This window comes from Lagenorhynchus albirostris, chromosome 12 (assembly GCF_949774975.1).
Source record: "Lagenorhynchus albirostris chromosome 12, mLagAlb1.1, whole genome shotgun sequence".
NCBI classification, from domain to species: domain Eukaryota; kingdom Metazoa; phylum Chordata; class Mammalia; order Artiodactyla; family Delphinidae; genus Lagenorhynchus; species Lagenorhynchus albirostris.
This window is the reverse complement of record NC_083106.1, coordinates 81,961,852-81,974,097: the sequence shown is the minus strand read 5'-3', so window position 1 is coordinate 81,974,097 and position 12,246 is coordinate 81,961,852. Positions and strand designations below refer to the sequence as shown.

The 12,246-nt window shown below is 38.0% G+C and overlaps 1 protein-coding gene across 3 annotated transcripts in view; it reads right to left on the bottom strand.

Moving 5' to 3' along the window:
* Positions 1-12,246, bottom strand: part of LMBRD1 (LMBR1 domain containing 1) — a 123,858-nt gene that overhangs the window by 55,785 nt on the left and 55,827 nt on the right. For all 3 annotated transcript variants that reach the window (XM_060167614.1, XM_060167613.1, XM_060167615.1), the window contains exon 8: positions 4,698-4,823. In XM_060167614.1, the coding sequence (XP_060023597.1) occupies positions 4,698-4,823 (126 nt within the window). The remainder of the gene's footprint in view (positions 1-4,697; positions 4,824-12,246) is intronic.

Genomic DNA, 12,246 nt, shown 5'->3' with positions numbered 1-12,246 from the left:
AAGTACCCACCAGATTTAGCAGATCAGGCAACACAAATTTTTTGGCTCGATTTGACTCCTTTGGCAAATTTACAAATTGGAAAAAAAAAAAAAAAGAACCCAACAACTTCTATGTGACAATACACATCTCTGAACACAGATCAGCGTCAGAATGCGATGTGAATGTGTGTAAGTTTAATGCTGAACGTCCTCTTGATTCCGTTTTCCAAATACCGTATATGGTAAAGTCATGTGGAGACAGATAAATATTTTTAAAAACATCCTTTTTATGAGGCACTTTATGTTCTTTGCTCAGTTATTCTCCTTCATCTCCAAATTCCTCATCCTATCCCTTGTCTTAACATATCCGGTCCTACGTTCTCTCTCCTTTTGGTCGAGCGACTGTGTTACAGTGTATCTGAGCTGAGGCTTCTCAGCCCCTGACTCAAACACCAGCAGAGTGATGCAGTACTCGTATGCGGTGTGCACAGGTTTTTATAACAATCGCTAAGAGCCAGCGCTTTCTTATTCTCTATTTACATTTGCAAATGAGTTATGTTTTCTTTGGCTGGCCTACCTGACAGATAATTCTCATCTATTTTCATATGATATTTACCGTAACCATGAGCAGTACCTTTCTGTGGCGTCCAAGTGACACTTTCCCACTCGAACTCCCATAAGTGTCTGCCCATAAGTGTCTTCAACTCAGTACAATAATAAACCACAACAACAAGACAACTGCTAAATACTAAAAAGGTGAAATATAAATTTGTTTGCTTTTATTGAAGGACCAAGAAAATATTTACAGGGGACAACATTTTTCTTTCTTTTTTTTTTTTAAGTTTTTGGCCAGGCCATGCGGCTTGTGGGATCTTAGTTTCCCAACCAGGGATTGAACCCCCAGGCCCTCAGCAGTGACAGAGTTGAGTCCTAACTACTGGACTGCCAGGAAATTCCCGGGACGTTTTTAAACTGCAAAAGCGTTAATAATTAGAGTGTTAAAATCCCTATCAAGGTTTAAATAGGATGCTGGGGGACACGCCGGCCAGTGCTCTGCAGCACAGCCCAGAGCAGCATCAATGTGGAATAAGGGACACACGCATTGTTCATTATTTCTATGTATTTCTTGTCCGGGCAGACAGCCCAGATACCCTTTCATAAGGGGATGTCAGGGTCACAGCGACCTCTCCACAAGAGGGCACCGCAATGCTCTGTTCCTGATCGTGTTGCTTCCCAAACGTCACATGCATAACAATCAACAGGAGGGTCCGTTCAATGCAGGTTTCTAGACCCTACCCCGAGAGAACACGAGTTAGTTAGGTCCCGGGTGGGGCCCGGAATTTGCATTTCTGCCAAATTCCCAGGAGATGCTGATGCTACTGGTCCAGAGACCATACTTTGCATACATGGGGCTATTATTATTATTTAACTATCTTCACTGCTTTAGGTACACTGGTTATTATCAAATTGTATCCCTTACAGAAGGGTATTTTCTGAAGACCAAAGGAATAAGACATCTCCCTCCAGAAGACAGATCCAGGCCACGATACTTCAAGCGTGTGGTACTTTATATCTTAACTACACAATTTTTCTCAAAACTGCCATTCTAATATCAAAAGGATACCAACAAGGTAGATTTATTTCACTGCTGGCGTTCCCTATTTCAGGAAAATAATTTTTTAGTAAGCTGATTTAAGGGTCCACTGAAAACACACTCAAATTATCTGCCCATTTGCCGAAGCATCAGTGGGATGAATGGAGGCCCGCTCTGCTGTACCAACTGTCTAAACCAATGTAAGAAGAACTGTGGTCAGACAGACACCAGGAGAGACACCCAGCAATCAACCAATTATTTCATTTGAAAAAAAAAAAAGGAAGTTACACAGCATATAAACAATATCCTTTGTTGGAAAAACAGTAAAACGTGAAAGCTGCCCATCCCACGGTCCCCAATGACCACCCCCTCTTCTGTGGTTATCGCTGTCGCAGAGACCACGCATATCTATGTGTCTACATGTGTCCCTCTGTGTAAACATACTTATGTTTTTTGTTTTACATAATAGGTAACATTTCCTGTGCCTTATTCTCCTTAAATCTTCCAAATAAAACTCTGAGGTTGATAACAGCTTTTTTTTTTTTTTTTTTTTTTTTTTGCGGTACGCGGGCCTCTCATTGCTGTGGCCTCTCCCCTTGCGGAGCACAGGCTCCAGACACACAGGCTCAGCGGCCATGGCTCGGACCCAGCCGCTCTGCGGCATGTGGGATCCTCCCGGCCCGGGGCACGAACCCGCGTCCCCTGCATCGGCAGGTGGACTCCCAACCACTGCGCCACCAGGGAAAGCCCGATAACAGCATTTTATTCATTTATTAGATGAGGAAAATAAGGCCCACAGATATTACCTACATAATCAGGAGAGCCAGAATTTAAACTGAGAAAGTGTAACTTAATTTCATAAGATACATTCTCTAAGCTATATAAATCTACCTCATTCCTTTTCATCATTGCACAGCACATTATACCATGATATTTTAATTTAACAAATACCTTATTTTTGAACATTTAGATTACTTTCTTTTTTGAGGGGGCAGGGACATGAATATCCTTATTCACCTGGGTACAAGCGCATACATACAATCCAGTGAGATAGGCTCCTAGACATCTGCTGGATTAAAATTTAATTATTAAAAGGTACGTTGTTTGTGCATTTGTGTGTACAGGCGCACGTGACAACATTCAGTGTTCTTTTAAAAGCTGTATATTTTATATTCCCTCAAACAGTATTCCTTTCCCCAAATTCTTATCAACCCCTGACGAAGGTAAAAAATTTAAAGACTTCTACAGGATAAAAAAATACTTAGTTGCTCAAATTACCAGCCATCCTGGTTTTAGCAATAAAAGTCCCCTCATGTTCTGGAAAACTCCTCAGGTCCCACACAAACTGGGATCTTACTCAACCTACTCATTACTAATGAGCTGAAGCATCACTTCGTATTTTCACTGAAGAGTTTAATTTCTCCTTCAGTAAACTGTCTATTTAGGTCTTTTGTTCATTATTTCTATGTATTTCTTGTCTTTTTTTCTTCTTGACTTAAAGATGCTCAGCATATATCAGCTATATTGCAGATTATTTCCTCTCAAATTATTGTTGGTTCTTTAAATTCCTTTTTGGTGCCACTTTTTTTGGTACATAAATTTAAAAACATAAAAATTTAAAGCTCACCAGTTGCTCAATTTGCACTCGAGTTCTGAGTCTTATTTAGAAAGGTCTTCTACATACCAAAATAAAATTTGATTTTCACTTTCTCCTAATGTCTTGTAAATGTTATACTGGATTTAAATTCTGAGTTTGTTTAGTATATGGTAGGAGGTTTATAAAGATTTCATTTTTTATCTTTTATAGACTGTATTGAATTTCCACCTAAACGTATGAAAACTGTCGTCTCTACAATATTGAATCTTCCCAAGTAGGAACGGATGAAGTTCTCCATTTATTTCAGTCTTCTATTATGTATTTCAATAAAGTTTGTAATTTCCACCAGGAAGGTTCTGACATTTCTTATTATTCTATAGTTCACAGTTATTGGAAATGAGGTCATTTTCTATTACATCCTCCACCTGGTGAATGATCCTGTACATTTGTATCTGGACACCTTGATGAACTCTTGTTAGGTCTATTAATTTGCCAGTTGGTTCTTTTAGATTTTCTTGGTAGAGGCTATCTGCAAATAACAGAAGTTACTTCCCCTCTTCTCTCCTCTCCCTTCCACAGTTACCCCTACGTTCTTTTCTATCTGACTAGGAATAGGATACGAACATCCCTGTCGTATACGTGCCTTTAGTGAGAATGTTTCTTTCATTAGGTACGATGCTCACGGTAGGCTTCCTTTGCTAAACAACTTCTTTTCTTCCAATTTGGTAAGAATTTTCTCTAAACATTGTTAACTACAAATTGACTCTTACCAAATACTCTTTGGCATCTATTAAGATGTTTATGTTTCTCATCTATTCTCAATATATTAAACTACTTTATTTTCTAACATATCATCCTCGCCATCCTGGGATAAACCTAATCTTATAATTATGAAATATTCTCTTATTACAGCATAGTTTTTGAATTGCTAACATTTTTATTTATATTAAATTATTTGCCTGTACTTTCATAAGAGAGCTCAGTAAACAGTTTTCTTTTTGGTGTGCTATTACCATCTGGTTTCTGTCTCAGGATTATGATAGTTTAATAGAATAATTAAGAACACTTTCCATTTTTTCCTATGTTCTATAAATAAGATTTATCTGTTACTTGAAGGTGACAGAGGAAGAAAAACTTGATTGTGTTTTTAGAAGTACATTTAATTGGCAAGTGGTTACACGTAATCTTATCTTATTCAACCAGTACATAAAACTTTAACGTAAGTGATACAGTGAAATCTGATATTACACATGGAATCAGCATACCTGGGAACTAGCAAGGTCTTCATCATATGCAAGTAGAACTTTTGTGTTTCAGTTGTTAGAACACTGATAGAAATTCTCACACTGTCAGTGTCCTACATTTCGCAGAAGACAATTTTTTAAAAATAGGGTTTTTCAAGGATACGTTGAACAAAAACTCAAACAATGTCAAAATATGGGCTTAGCAATGTCTAAGTCACAACACAGAGCAGCTCGAAGACAAAGTACTTTTACACTCCCCGGTTACGATAAAACATCAAGTCACCTTCGATTTAATCGTTTGGATGTGCTGCTCCACTTCCTCAATGTCTTCAGTGTTTTCTAGACGTTCGTAAGCAGCGCTTCTAGTGCCTTTGATCAGATTTAGAGGCAAAGCCGACATGCCATAGGCCTGAAAGAACAAAAGGAAAACATGTTCTGGTAATACTGTTTTATTTCATATATTTTTTGGCTGCGCCACGAGGCTTGCGGGGTCTTAGTTCCCCAACCAGGGATCAAACCTGGTCCCCTGGCAGTGAGAGCGCCAAGTCCTATCCACTGAACCACCACGGAATTCCCTAGTCATACTATTTTAAACATATTATACAGAATTTTCAGGTAAAAAATGTCCTTTTAAGTAATAACAAAATGAGTAAGCAGTTGTGAAGGGGACAGTCATTGAAGAACAGAGGATATGGGAGTGAATCATGATTATATTGCCTCATAATTTTGTTTATTTCATATTTAGTTACATAGAGTTATGTCTGTAATACTATTCCTAGAATAGGTAATATCTATTTTTCAAAGGACAAGTTATAAAATTAATGGAAATATAATACTTTATCAAAGTAATAACTCACAATTTCAGGCTAATCAGGGGTTAAGATAGTATGAATCAGTAGAAACAATTTATAAAATTATTTTCTATGGAAAAACCCAATTTTATCCAAGTGTATATAGTAAACCCTTAGTAAAATGTAAGTATTTTAACATACATGTTATTTGATTAGCATACCAATGATCTGTATGTAGTTTATTTGTAAGTTCTAAGTATTTACAGTCTTTTCACTAAGTATTTTAAATATAATTCTTACAAGAAATTCTAAAATATTAATGGGCATTAAAAATAAACATATTATTTTCTATTACCCAATTCTATATTAGCCAGTCCCAAATGTGAAATTTTATTGTAACTATTAAAAACACTCAATGGCAACTGCCATGTGACCATTATTCAAAATCGTTACTGACCTTAAATCCTTAGAAGCAAAACTGACAACTATCACCTCTTGGGTGCAGCAACGGGCTCTAAAGTAGACACATCATGTATTTAGATCTTTCCATTTTCTTCCTGAGAACACAGCCAAACCACTTCAGCCAGCCTCCCTGAAGTTAGGCGGGGCCATGAGACTGAGCTCAAGCAATGAATGTGGGCAGAAGTGATAAACGCTACCTCTTAGGCTTAACCCTGAACTCCAAAATATCCTGAGTAATCCTGCATATTTTCTCTCATGCTCTCTGCTACCTGGCTGTCAACTCCCAGGATGATCTCAAATATGTTTAGTGTCGATTTTAATCACTTCAATATTCTCACTGAGTCTCCTTTAGACATTGATTAAACCACAATTCATATAGGGAAGCATAAATTCTGACACATCAGGGTTGTTTTTAAATTAAGGGAGAATAGGAACAAAGAACATGATTAAAAGGAAATCCCAGAAATCAACCAGTTCTATCAGGTAGTATCAACTCTATATAGCATGTTGTATTTAGATAATTAACTAGCTGAAATTATTACCTAATATGCAAATCCTTGCATTTTCTAAAGGAGAGATACTTAAAATCTTGCATTTTAAATATTGTTAAAACATAAGTTAATGTTCTCATGATTTCCCCATCATCCGAAAACAAAAACAACAAGGAGAGGTTGGGGAAAGGTTCCATTTGTATTAGAAGAAAATATAATTTGGACAGAGTAGAATAATTTTCTTCTAACTAACTAAATTCTTATCTAACTTATACTCCTAATGACCTTGGTAAAATATAAAAAGGAAAAACATAATCAGGTTTATTTTTTTAACAGTAAATTTTATATTCTCAAACTACTGAAAATGTAAAGAAAAAAGCGTATGGAAGCCAAGGTGTCCCAGAGGTGGTTACCCTTCCCTTGTAGGAGTGTCCTAACCCTATTACCACTCTGACCTATCTGTTGTTCTAGTAGTTCCACACCTTTTAAACGGTAATGAAAAAAAGTAACATAGCACTTTAAGACGCTGACGAGCATACAGTATTACATGATGATTATTCACCGACTCTCCACACGCACATATCATTTTGCCACAAGTCCACGTTGCTTTTTACAACCAACTGCCAGGGCAACATGATTTTGCTAAACCCAGTTTACGCCCAAGTATATTTTCCTGTCCTTCCAACCACCTCCGAACTAGGCTTATTTTATCCCAAATCTTGCTATTCTGCTTGATGGATCTGGGTCTCTAAATATACTAACCTCAGAACTGAATACTATTGGGTTGGCCAAAAAGTTCGTTTGGGTTTTTCCATACGATGTTATGGGAAAACCTGAACAAACTTTTTGGACAGCCCAATTATTTCCCAAGGAATCTGTACTCCAGTCAGCACGAAAAATGTGGCCACTACTTAAGAGGTTACTGTCAAAGACAAGGTCATCTAAATTCTCCTCACTGGTCTGCTGGTCTCACTTCCTACAAATCCATCCTTTACACTGTTTCCAAAGTGATCTTGCTCTAACCCTCATGTCAGATTATGTCATTCCTCTGATTAGCATCCACTGCGATTCCCCAGGACCACGTGCTCTGGCGGCAGTCCCCAGGATTCTGCATCGGGGCCATCAAGACCACACAGGAGACAAGAAGCAGGGAGCGTCGGTCTGCTGCTGCTGCTTCAGCCAGAGCCACACTACTCTGTTCACCTCCTTCTGTATGTATCAGAATTTCATGAACGACTGTTTGAAAATGTCACTTTACAATTTTTTTTTTCCAATGAGAGGTACAATTACTAGTCCTGTGAATAGACGCCACTATCTAATCCTGGCCTACGAAGCCCTTCGTGACCTGATCCCTACCACCCAACCTCATGCCTCTAAATGGTTCACTGCTCCTCAGTCACTGCAGTTTCCGCATCCACACCTGTGTACATGCAGTGCCTCATCTGGAACACCCATCTCACCCTACCTCATTAGCCCAGCCCAGTGCCCTTCAGGTCTCAGCTTAATTACACCGCATCTGAGAAACCTTCCTTGATTTGTAAATGTGCCTTGCTTATAACTCAATTATAGTACAGAACACGGGACATTATTTGTCTGCATGTCTGTTTTATCACTAGATCTGCCAAACTTAGCTAATCAGAATCATGTGGAAAGTTCGTTAACAATATAGATTTCTCAGCCAGACTAGTAATAACTGCGGTAGACTGTTTTGTATGTAAGGACTAGGTCTCAATTCTTCTTTTACCTACCTTTATTCCAAGAACAAACGTGTTCAATTAATAAAATAACTTCTCTAAGAAAATAATATTCAAACAAAAAAATTTTTTTCAGTGCCCTTTATTCACATGAACTTATTTCCTTACATGGAATTTACACATTTATTTGAAGAGTTAAACTGCATTCCTATAGCTTAAATAAACAGTTTAAAAATTTTAGAAAATAAAAACATGTCCTTGGTAACACCTTGTGGTAACATGGGACCAGAATACAACATCTTTTTGTGAATTATTAATTGTCTGAAGAGAACAAGAAAGTAATCATTGTTTTGGTTACCTAGCTTTTAGCTTATTTTTGGATTACATGCTTAAATTTCAATGATTATCAGGAATTTTAAGTATAGTATTTAGATTAAGATAAACTTGACATAACACAGTACACAAAATATTTAATCACTACAACTTTAAGATCTTTAAACAAGAATCTTTTGAATTTAACCTCAGATTTCTTTGAAAAAAATGTATGAAGGCTATCATTTTTCAGAAACACAAAACTTTTATTGCTTACTACTGCCCTCTAGTGAATTACCAGAAAATCAACAAGGCTAAAGAGATCATATCATTTAAAATGCTTCCAGGTCAGCCATAATCGCCTCCAATTTTATTTGTTTCAACTTCCAAGAATAAATCACCACCTGTATTTTAAAAGCCAAATGTTTTGAGAGAATATACACAAACTACAAACATTTCTAATACCTTCTTGCCCCTATAAGAACAGCGCTTTTCCCTGCACCTCTCTCTTCTGTGAAGGATGAGTTTCCAACCTATTAGCCTTGGATTAGAAAGGTCAGCGCCAAGCACTGCCTGTAAACTGAATATATGTCCTGCATATACTTATAACACCTATTATTCAAGGACACGGATGCTGTCATGACTAAGGAAACAACTCACTTAATGTGTATTCAATGAAGATTTCCCTTTTAAATATTCATTGATTCTAAAATATACATGTATTTTCTCACATTTATCATCAGTGAAATTTGGATGTATCTTACAAACACTGGCTAGGCAGAAGTCATGACGTAGTTGTCATTACCTGCACATTCACAGATTTGGTCATAGCTGGTTACATTATAGTTACTTCTCCAGTGGAGTTACCTGTATTCTTGGTACAACTCTTGAGTTTAACTGCCACTTACCACGTCTTATAAGATAGTGCTATGATTTGACATCGAAGCAAAAAGTTAATGTGTAAGGAAAGACAGAACAAAGGAGCAAGCAGTGAAGCAAAAATTAACTGGAACAATGAGCATGATTCTATATTTTTTTGCAAAGCAATAATCAAAGGCTTTATAAGCTTAAGAAAGGAAGATGACCAAAGTAGAAGACATTTTGTACTTTGCTACTTAGGTAGCAAAAGAAGAAATAACAACAAAAACAGCTTAAACAGGTGTGTTAGCAGCTTCAAAGAACATCCCAGAGACAAGAATGGAGCACCCAAGAAAAGCTGTTAGCATCAATTTTCTTGATAGCCTAAAACAACCCTGTGGAGTGAAACATGGACATGAACAGCCAATTCAAAAGAGTGATTCAGAAGACTCACATTCCAAATGCGAAGTTTTAGAAATACCTTTACAACTTATTTCACTTATATTTTCCTTATCTTGTATGCGGAAGATTGATATGACTTTTTTTTTTTTTACGCAGGTAAGGCTAAAACACTTCTCTCATTAATATAAAACAAAAACTATAAATGACTAGAGAGCATGGGCAGGGCCTTTTCCTTACAGCGGTACATAAGGTGCATCTTACAAATCAGGTCACAGACTCAACGAAGCATACTATCACATAGAAGGCTGAGAAATTTAATTTTTAAAGTGGAGTTCTGTCTTCAAAGATTATTGAGAACCACTGCTCTATTTATTTCTATTTTCAAATCCTTAATTTAGCACTCTAGTTTTCTTTATACATTAGTCTACATTTATAGTAAATATATTTATTAGCATAAATATATATATATAATTCATAAACTCCTGGAAGACACGTTCAATTTTTTTTACTGGTAAGTGTACATAATAAAAAGTTCAGTAGCCGCTGTCTTTATAGGCACTTCAGTGGTCCACATGATACATTTTGTATGAAAATAGCACCATTCAACACTTCCCCACTTGGTGGCACCAAAAAATTAAAATATCTGCATAAATATTTGTGTCTAGAGGTTTTTTTGTTTTTAATTTTAAAAGTAGCAGATTCCCTTTCAATTAAGCTGAAAACAACAGGCAAGATAACATGTCATTTGACATTCTTCTCCTAAAATTGAGTGCCCAATTATTTGGCTATTCCTTGAGATGTGGTACAGTGGATATAATCTTGGTAAAATTTAAATTATCAACTAGTTTCTAAACTAAACAACAACGCATACCTAAGAAATTCACATTCAACTGACACATACATTACAAAAACTTCTGTAGTCTCAATACTGATAGCTACAGATTCAATAACAGACATAATCTTACCTTTAGTAATTAATTCCTTGTACTCAGGGTCAAAGTTCTCTAAGCATTAACTTCCCACTTTCGGTACATATTAAAACTAAACCTCTTCTATTCCCCATGCATATCTATTATACCCTCATTCACGTTCTGCTCCAATTCTTGAGTTTTCCCTAACTACTTAGGAGAAGACTTTGCTTTCACAAGCAAATATGATAATTAGTACCATTAGCCACCTACCAATAATAAAACCACTTATCAATAAACAGTTGATTTTCAACTAGTATTTTTGTTGTTTTGTTTGTTTGTCTTTTGCGGTACGCGGGCCTCTCACTGCTGTGGCCTCTCCCGTTGCGGAGCACAGGCTCCGGACGCGCAGGCTCAGCGGCCATGGCTCACGGGCCCAGCCGCTCCGCGGCATGTGGGATCTTCCCGGACTGGGGCATGAACCCGCGTCCCCCGCATCGGCAGGCGGACTCTCAACCACTATGCCACCAGGGAAGCCCTCAATTAGTTTTTAATAAAGTCTGAATAAGTATTATTGGCCCATTTTTCAGATGGGGAAGCTAGGACTCAGAAATTACATTTTACATGAAGACTCACACTCACGGCTAGTCTTCAGCTATGCATACCACGCTCCCCCTTAACCAGGGTCTTCTCTACCCCACAAAGGCAGTAAAACTGGCGAGACTGTGGTTTGGTAGCAAACCATTCTTCCACCCAGTTCTGAGCACATTCTGCAGTGCTATTTACATGATGTTTATCTGTCTATCCACACACCCAAGAGTAACTCTTTGACTTACTCACCTTTTCATAATCCACATTCTCACTGACCATGACACAACTGCTGTTAACACCTGGTTTACTTTCACTGTGAGAGGAAAGCGGTGGAATCTGTAGCTTGAACCACATGAAACTGAATATTCAACAGTTTGAGCTCCTAGTGATTACTGATTGAGTGGCCAACAGATTCCAAGACTTGATGAATTGTTTAATTAAGTCCTCACAACCTTATTAAATATTACTCCCACTTTAGATGGGAAAGTAGTTCAAGAGACCCATTGACTTAAAAGGGACCCACATTTAAGCCTCTCCCCCAAGGATCATAACGGTACTGCTTATGCTACTTAAAGAAAACACACACGGTAACTCCTAGGTAGGTAACCCCTAGGCAGTCTCACCTGGTGCCTATAACACTGGACCCTGCCCCTTGGGCTCAGGCCTTTGGTGACCCCTCCTACCTACTCAGCATCGTGTCTTTCTGGTTCCCGCCATCAGGTCCTCTGATTGTTTTATCAATGGCCTTCAGCCCAGCCCTCTGCATTCCAGAAAAAGTAAAGCTCTTCTAAGGCTATCTTAACTAAGTCAGTATGATTATTATATTTGGTTTCATTGCATAAATGATAATTTTCACAGTTTCCATTTGAATATAAACTATATTAGCTTGAAATATTTATCTTTACAATATCATTCCTACAGGGAAGCTCTCTTTCAAAGAGTTTTAATAATTTCACACATTTTCCCCACTCCCACTCATCAGCCCCAGAGCTTACTGAATTCAGACCCACCGGAGTAATACTGTTAAAATGTTAGTCAGATCCTATTACTTTCCATTTAGAAGCTTCCAGTAGCTTCTAATCTCAGTCGGAATGAAATCCAAAACCCTAACCACGGTCCACGAGGCGCTATAAAACATGCCCTCATCCACGCTCACCACCCTCCCCAGTCACCTGAGCTCCCACACGCCAGCTTTGCCTCCTGCTAACTGAGCACAGCACAGGGTGCTCACCCCAGGACTTCTGCACTCACCTCCCCTCGTGGCTGGCTGTCCTTCCACCTCACTCAGGTCTCTGCTCAAAGGTCAGAGGAACTACTCCCGAC